The 9,065-nt window shown below is 39.7% G+C and overlaps 1 protein-coding gene across 5 annotated transcripts in view; it reads right to left on the minus strand.

Moving 5' to 3' along the window:
- The window catches only part of NAP1L4 (nucleosome assembly protein 1 like 4), a 39,676-nt gene extending 31,071 nt beyond the window's left edge, over nt 1-8,605 (minus strand). The window contains exons 1-2 of one of the 5 annotated variants that reach the window (XM_039350758.1): nt 8,555-8,605; nt 1,016-1,049 (exon numbers count right to left, since the gene is read on the minus strand). In XM_039350758.1, coding sequence (XP_039206692.1) covers nt 1,016-1,049; nt 8,555-8,590 — 70 coding nt within the window. In that variant the 5' untranslated portion in view covers nt 8,591-8,605. Of the gene's footprint in view, nt 1-1,015; nt 1,050-6,694; nt 6,891-6,931; nt 7,129-8,554 lie in introns of those variants that run through there. The other 4 variants (XM_039350756.1, XM_039350753.1, XM_039350754.1 and 1 more) reach the window with 4 other exon arrangements.
- Nucleotides 8,606-9,065: the final 460 nt, after the last annotated feature.

Here is a 9,065-nt window from a genome sequence, read left to right on the forward strand (position 1 = left end):
ACTACTCATCTCTAGAAATAATCCCAATACGCTGGTCAGTATAATCAAGGCTATTTCAGTGTCAAGTTAGTCCCAAGGCAAAAGTAAAATAAGCTAACCTATTGCTTCTCAGTGATCCTGAAACTGAACACCCACAATTTATTTTGTTTCTTTTATTAGGAAGGAGTTTTAAATAAGTCAAGATGAAAATTTCTCTCAAATAGATATAGCCAGCAATAATAGCTAATAAAGGATCCTTATTGCTAACAGCCAGTAGTTATGAAAAGAGAAAGTTAATTGAACTCAGGGACTTTATCGTATCAACTGAGAGCAGATGATGCTTTAGATCAGTGGTTCTCAACCTGTGGGTCGGGACCCCATTTGGGGTCGAATGACCATTTCACGGGGGTCGCCAAACCACGCTGTCCGCCATTTTTTTCCCTTTTCCCTAGCTGTCCTACTCCCTCTTGTTGATGGCCACACCCACTTGGGGGTCACCACAACATGGGGAATTGTATTATGGGGTCACGGTATTAGAAAGGTTGAGAACCACTGCTTTAGATCCTCAGAAACTGATTTGCTACAATGGATTTTATCCTTGAAATGTTTAGCGTATGATATCAAAAATCAACATTTTCTGCAATTCTCCTATTAAAAGAAATTAAACACCACTCAACGATTGGAAGGTAACAAGACAGCAGTAAATGATCTAAAAATAGTTGTGGCCCATCTTCTTGGCAAGTATGGTTAAAGTCATGTATTAAGTATGAGACAGTATTATTCTAATGCATACTACAATTAAACAAATGATTCAGCACATGTCCCCAATACAAGAGCAGAATAATCTAAGTGAAAAAATGATACCACTAAAAAGATTCAGAAGTAGACGGAAGCTGTAAAAGCAATACTGAACTACATTAAAAATACTTTCTACAGTCCATATTTTATCATATTTCATTACATTTTCAAACATATTTTCCATAAGAAAACAATTTCCTTATACATGAGTTTTTGAAACAGATGTTCAAGAGCTTACCTGTTTTCTGCCATCTGTAAGATCTTTTATCCACCTGTAACACAATGCATATAGTTTAACGTATACAATACGTAAAATGTCTATGTAAAATAAAAAAGGATTATCAATGCAATCTATCATTTTCAGTAGCAGAGAATGTCAATCAGAAATTATTTTCACCAATTTTTCCAAGCATGTAGCCTAGTAGTTAGCCAAATTTTCAGAGCTCAAACATGTATAATGCCACTTCAGAAGGCACAAGAGGAATAACAAAAATCACCTAGGCCTCTCACTTTCATACAAAGAATTTCCATTGAATAGGAAGAATATGCCAGGGTCAAACTATGACCCTGTATCAAAACTCAAGAGAACTTGAAAAACCTAGCTCTCCAAGGCCAACATTAATATTATAACCCAACTAGATGGTAGATTGACATGATGTAAGGCTGGACCAATATTTAGATAAGATCTCCCCCAAGAAATACCAGGATAGTAAACTATATTAGGAAGCTCTCCCCCCCAAAAAAATCCTGGAAAAAGTCAGAGCTAATTAGTTTCTATATTGAAGTTATCAACAGTTGAGTTCAGCTTGAAGATTTAACTTTTTTAGTATTGTGAATCTACGCAGAAATAATTTTAAGGAACATGCTTATGTACAAAAGGAGATATACCTATTATTATTATTATTATTGTACTTTACTCTAAGACAAACCAACCAATCTACATTATACAATATTTTTTATATTCCCTATTTTAATGTATCTGATCAAAGGCAATTACAGTGCAAAACTGAACATCTATTTTTAATTAAATATTAATTAAATTATTTTAATTTTAATTAAATAAATACAAATATAAATTATTTAGAACAGAGAGAACCCAAGACTGGATGCAAAAATATACTATTGGCCATAAATATTAAAAAGTAAGTCCATGTCTGAAAGTGTAATCAGTATTGGATTACAAAATGTAGCTCAGAATTATATCTTAATTAAAATAAAAACTAAAGCAATCTTACTCCAAACAGAACTTTAGTGAAAGCTACTAAAATACAATGTTAATATTATGAAATGTTTAAATCTAAAATTATGAAGTATTATGAAATACTATTCATATTCAATTATTACCACCTAGAGCCCTTCTGATGAATATGAGCGATTAAGTATGAAATGTAAATAATTATATTAATATTTAACACTAATCTTTTAACATTCAGAAATCTTTCTAACATTCTATCAGTAATTATAAACTAAGAATCTCAAATCTTTTTTCACTAAAGGTACACCAGTCTTTGCAAAGAGCCAGGTTTTATTTCTTGTACATAAGTACTATAATTCTTTACAGTATTGAACTCCATTAGCCATCCATTACAAAATTCTTCCAGTTCACAATTACTTTTAGGCTTCAGGATTGGGATTTTAAGCCAGAGGGATTACTTGAATTAAGTCTTTCAATGGTCATGTAACCAATTTTAAAATAACAAACCATTCAACTATTGCCAAAGTGCTACCCTCAAAACTAGATATTTTATCTCAGAGAGCAGATGATAGGAAACATATGACATTTTTTCAGCCTTTTGTCTACTGAAACATTACGCTTCCATTTGATCTGTTTGCCTGACATTAAAACCTTCTCCACCAAGGACTCCTTAAGACTCCTAAGCAGCTTTAGAGTAGGAACCTACAATATTGTACTGGCAGATACCATTCCAAAGGTGACTGACACTACTGTATAGTCTATATAAGTAATATTTCTCCCCCTCTTGTTACAAAAGCACAATACTCTTCAAGTTTACTATGAAGAAAGTCCCATTAAGTTTAAAATAATTTTAAATACAGCAAACTTTATCTAGAATGTTATGGTACCATAAAAACTTATTTCACTATTGTATATGCTTTCATGGATTATCATAATAGTAAAGTTGGAAGGGACCTTGGAGGTCATCTAGTCCAACCCCCTGCTTAGGCAGGAAACCCTATACCATTTCAGACAAATGGCTGTCCAGTCTCTTCTTGAAAACTTCCAGTGTTGGAGTATTCACTGCTTCTGGAGGCAGGTTGTTCCACTGGTTAATTGTTCTAACTGTCAGGAAGTTTCTCCTTCCTTCTAGGTTGCTTCTCTCCTTGCTTAGTTTCCACCCGTTGCTTCTTGTCCTGCTTTCAGGCGCTTTGGAAAATAGCTTGACTCCCTCTTCTTTGTGGCAGCCCCTGAGATATTGGAACACTGCTATCATGTCCCCCCCCCCTTGTCCTTCTCTTCACTAAACTAGACATACCTAATTCCAGCAGCCGTCCCTTATATGCTCTAGCCTCCAGTCCCCTAATCATCTTTGTTACTCTTCTCTGTACTCTTTTTAGAGTCTCAGCATCTTTTTTGCATCGCGGTGACCAAAACTGGATGCAGTATTCCAAGTGTGGCCTTACCAAGGCATTGTAAAGTGGTATTAACACTTCACGTGATCTTGATTCTATCCCTCTGTTAATGTAGCCTACCTAGCACTGTGTTGGCCTTTTTGGCAGCTGCAGCACACTGCTGGCTCATATTTAGGTGATTGTCCACTAGGACTCCAAAGTCCCTCTTACAGTTACTGCTATTGAGCAAGGTACCCCCTACACTATACCTGTGCATTTGGTTTTTCTTGCCTAAATGTAGAACCTTGCTTTTTTCACCACTGAATTTCATTTTGTTAGATAGTGCCCATTGTTCAAGTCTGTCCAGATCCGTCTGTATCTTAAGCCTGTCTTCTGGTGTGTTGGCTATTCCTGCCAGCTTGGTGTCGTCTGCAAATTTGATGAGTTCCCCATCTATCCCCTCATCCAAATTGTTGATATAGATGTTGAAGAGCACTGGGCCCAGAACAGAGCCCTGGGGCAACCCACTATACACTTCCCTCCATGTAGATGCGGTTCCATTGAGGACCACACGCTGAGTACGGCCAGTCAGCCAGCTACGGATCCATCTGGTGGTGATGCTGTCTACCCCATATTTTTCTATCTTGTCAAGTAGTAGGTTGTGATCTACGTTATCAAATGCCTTACTGAAGTCCAAGTAAATTATGTCCACAGCATTCCTCTGATCCACTAATTTTGTCACTTGGTCAAAGAATGCAATAAGATTTGTCTGGCATGATCTATTTTTGACAAACCCATGTTGGCTTTTAGTAATGACTTGTTTGCCTCTAGGTGTTCGGTGATTCATTGTTTGATTATCTTTTCCAGGATCTTCCCAGGTATTGAGTTCAGGCTGATAGGTCTGTGATTTCCTGGGTCCATTTTTTTCCTTTTTTGTAGATGGGAACTACACAAGCTCTTTTCCAGTTCTCCGGTAGTTCCCCTGTGCTCATATGCGTTTATACCATCTATTTGAGTTTGTATTCGATATTTCAGCTAGCAACTGTCTATATTCTGGAAGTGTGGCAGTACAATGAAATATTTGTTATAACTACACCTAAACATCAGGATTTGTATACTGCAAAGTCTATTTTATGCCATTATTTTGGCTTAATGCTTATAGTGTCCAACTAGAAGTTTCTGAGATGCCCACAAGCAGGTTATATCCTTCTCTTATCACTGTTTTCCTGACATTAGTATTGGATGCATGCTAGCTGGGAGGTAATGTGTTTTCAAGAAAAAGAGTCCTATTTGCAATATTTTTTCCCCGAGCCATCACATCTTGTGGTACAGTATTCCATAATTCAATTATGCACTATGCATATACAGATAGTCCCTGACTTATAACCACAACTAAGCCCAAAATTTCTATTGCTAAGTAAAACATTTGTTAAGGGAGTTTTGCCTCATTTTATGGCTTATCTTGCCACAGTTGTTAAGCTAATTACTGCAGTTATTAAATTAGTAACATAGCTGTTAAGTGAATCAGGTTTCTCCATTGACTGTCAGAATTTTGCAAAAGGCAATGACATGACCCTGGGACACTGCAATTGTCATAAATATGAGTCAACTGCCAAGCATCTGAATTTTGATCAGGTGACCATGGGGAGGCTGCAATCATTGTATGTGTGAAAAAATTATAAGTCACTTTTTTCAGTGCCATTGTAACTTTGAATTGTCACTAAGTGAACGGTTGTAAGTCAAGGAGTACCTATGTTCCCTTAAAATTCTATGGAGCTTTCATTCTGAATAAAATAGATATGATCAGGTGCACATTAAATTTACATCGCTACACTTCCAAAAACAAGGCAGAGAAAAGTTATACAGGAGTTCTTGTTCAGTTACTGTTCAAAAATAATTTTATGGCCAATCCTTGCATTTATGACCTTCGCAAATCTATAAAGTAAAGGAAAGCTGAAGAAAAATCATAAGCATAATGGTGGTTTCTCTTAGTGAAGGCTTGGCTTAAATCTTTGTTGCTGGTTCAATTATAACAGTGATGGCGAACCTTTTAGAGACCGAGTGCCCAAACTGCAACCCAAAACCCACTTATGCATCGTCGGATGCCGGGTGGGCGTGGCCCATTGGGTGGGCGTGGCTGCAGCGGTAATGGCAGACTGGATGGGACTAAAAAGTTCGATCAATCAATTCCAACTTTGCAAGATTTTTTTTTCCCCGCAAGAAGTTGAAATTGACTGATTGATTGAACCTTTTTTTTTGTACACGGCAGCGGAGGCCTAAAGAGAAAAGGTTTTATAAAACCCAGCTGAAGACCTAGGACTGGATGACGGCACGAGTGCCCATAGAGAGGGCTCTGAGTGCCGCCTCTGCCACCTGTGCCATAGGTTCACCACCACCTAATTATAATAACTAAACATGGACTACCTGTGCAGCACTGCAAGCATATCACAAAACAGACATAAGTATTAACAGGAAGTTGGTGTTCCTAGGAATGTAACTCAACATGTCTAATAAAATAAAGTAGTATCAATGCTGAAATTGTTTCCAAAAGCCATGTTTTATAAAAGTTATAAATTAGCTATTTCTGCACTAGAGAATTTCAGTATGTAGGGCATTCAATACATTGAATATGATTTTTACATTACACATTCAATTTTAAGATTTTTTTTCCACAGACCAAAATTAGTTTCAGCTAATTACTTTTATGCCATTTTATTATCTTGAGTGAACTTCTTACATTTTTTTATTCACTGGTTTCTTTCAAAACTTGAGGCAAGTGGGAACAAATTAGCTGAGCTTACAAAATGTGCAGCTTTTACCGGAGACTCACATCGTCATGCTATAAATTACCGTAGAAAATTATGGCTTCCGTTAGGGAGCTCAGAGCTATAAATCCACAGGAAACCACGCGAGGATATGTTTTCAAGATAAAGGAAAAAGAAAAAAAAACCAGGAGGAAAATCTTCTCAGGTTAAATATTAAAGGGCCTCTGTCAAGGGGGAAAAAACGTTCATCACAGGTAGAAGGCATTATTAATGTAAAGGAAATTCCCGCGCTTGTATTTCTCAGCATAACTCTTCGACCACAATATTTAAACCAGGTGGCCTACCCAGCGAAGCAAGAAAGCACCAAACACATGGCCGAGAAGCGGTAGAGCAGGAAGCGAAGACCAAAGGAAAGGGACCGCCCCGAGAAGTGGAAACCAAGCCTCTCTCCTCCCACCCGCATGTGGCAACCTGGGCGAGAGTCAAGACTTCTCGCCTTCTCCGATCCAGAATGGACCTCACGGCCGCTCCTTAAAATGGTGCCCGAACTAGGAGTGGACTGCCTCACCCGCTCCACCACTTACTTCTCCCACTAGCCGGGCCTGGTACACGCACGGGAGTGGCGGGGAGGGGGGGGGAAATGAGCAACCGGCCTCCCCACCCCACTAGTCGTCGTCGTCGTTATCGTCTTCCTTCTCCTCTTCCAGCCGGCCAGCCTGACTACCTGCCGCGAAAGCAAAAGAAAAAAGAAAAAGGCCGGCGCCACCACGGTCCTGCCCCAACTCTTCTTCCTGCAGTCTCCCTCTCCCTCTCTCTCTCACCTGGTCCGGCCTCCACGTCTCCTCACGCCCGAAACAGCAGCAGCCAGGCGGATCCCCTCACAGACTCTCTCAGGGCTGCGCCGCCCCGAACAAGACCGCCTCCTATTGGCCAACGACGAGGCTCCCCTCCCTGCGCAGTAAAAGCCACCTCGATTGGCGCAAGGTTAGCAGCGGTCGCCGCTCCACACGCGGGACATGTTGACTTTCCGGCGGACAGCGGGTTAGCCAATTGCTGCGTCGGGAAAATGGGAGGGAGGCCAATGAGGAAGAACCGGAGAGCTAGTGGTGACTGGGCTCGCGCAGCGGTCGCTCCAGGTGGGAGAGGGAACCGCGCGCAGCCTGCGCGGTAGCTAGTTAAAGGTACAGCGTCTTTTAAAAGCACCAGTTGGCGAGCCGGTCTTTGGGAGAACGAGGTGATGCCACTCTGAAGCTCAGCCGATATTTTTTGTTTTTGTTTTGGGGCTTTTATTTGTGATGAGCATCTGCATCTGAAAGTTAGCCAGAAACATCCTAGCGGCATCTTAACCACTACAGGAGTGTTAAAATAGATAGATGCGAGAGAGACGACTGCTCCCCGTCTCTTCCAAAGGACACGGTGGAAACGCGTTTTGGGGAAGAAGAAACCTGATTATATGCTAGGATTTAGCTGCCTTTCCCTTCAGAACGCTGCCAAACGAAATAATAGCAAAGTCACCAGTCTGGTGCTCTCCAGATTTAGACGGCTTGGCTGAAGATGGTGGTGATTATAAGGAAGGTACCAAGCTAGGAAAGGCTATTTTATAGAAACATCACAGATGATAAAATATACTGTGTCAGTTCCAGCACGGAAAAGTAATTCTGTTAACAGGTCTGAGCGGCCAGCGTTTGCGTGAACAGATGACAAAAAGGAATTGCTGTATTCTTTTTCCCCTGATGAAGGGAGATATGTGGGAATTCTTATAAGCAATTTTACTATAAATGAAGCTGAAGCTGTCACTTTAGGCAATAGATTTCTGACATGGTATCGTTGCCCTAGTTTTGTTTATGAAAAGAATGGCATTCTTTCCCATATAATAATGGCTAAACCACAATTCTGCATGCATTAACTCTGAGGTAATCATTCTTGGGAGAGTCAGTTTGATGTAGTAAGGTAATCAGACTAGAAACCCGAGGCCATGAGTTTTAGTCCTGCTATAGCACAAAGTCAGCAGCTGGGTGACCTTGGGCTAGTCATTCTTTCTCAGCCCTAGGAGGGAGGCAGTGGCGTATCACTCCTGAGGTATCTTATGTTTTCATCAGAAAGAAAGAAATGTCTTGCTCTTCTCTGCCATAGAATAGAAAGTTGGACAAAGAAGGCTAAACATGATGACTAGAACTCCCTAGTTTACATAGCAGTTAGTGCTGCATTTTTGTGCATGCTGTGGAAAAATAAGAGAAAACCAATCTCTATTATGCCTCCATGGGTTCCTCTCTATAAACATATAATTTGCCTGAAGTAAAAAACAAAACGCCCTCAACAATGCAGAACCTATCCCTAGTGTTTAATTTGTTCAATCCCTGTTTTACCAGCCTACAAACCAGAGTTTAGGAAGAACATATTTATATTTTTAAAAGTAAAATATTCTCCATATTGTTTTTGCTCACCTGTATGGTCCACATGCATTCTTGTTTTGTATTCATGAAACAGGGCAATCATGTATCCTTTCCTAACTGCTTGAGATGTGTTGGCTTACTTCTTCATAATGCAAGCAGCTCTGTGACATAGTCAGAAATGAATATTACTATAGCTGCTGATGTCACAAAGCAGGTGCTGACTGGAGAATAAAGGTTATACTCATGTCCATATATGTTGCAAGCAGAAGGTTTAGGAAGCCTATCCTAAAGAGACATGAGAAAGGCATATTGGAGGGAAATCCAATTTTGTATTCAAAACAAAATTCCAAAGTGATCCCAAATGCACAAAAAATGCACACTTCCAAAGTGTTATTGAATAGTGGATAAATTTAGTTCACTATTCAGAGCTTTCCCCCTTTCATTTTAATAATACCTTCCTGTCTTCACATGTTAATTCTCAACTAGCTCCATTCTCTATAAAGGATCTGCTTCCTTTCCTCCATTTATACGGCTGCTGCACAGAGGATTTAGATTCCGCAAA

Source organism: Crotalus tigris, unplaced genomic scaffold (genome assembly GCF_016545835.1).
Source record: "Crotalus tigris isolate CLP2741 ecotype Arizona unplaced genomic scaffold, ASM1654583v1 scf7180000018354.2857554, whole genome shotgun sequence".
NCBI classification, from domain to species: Eukaryota; Metazoa; Chordata; class Lepidosauria; order Squamata; family Viperidae; genus Crotalus; species Crotalus tigris.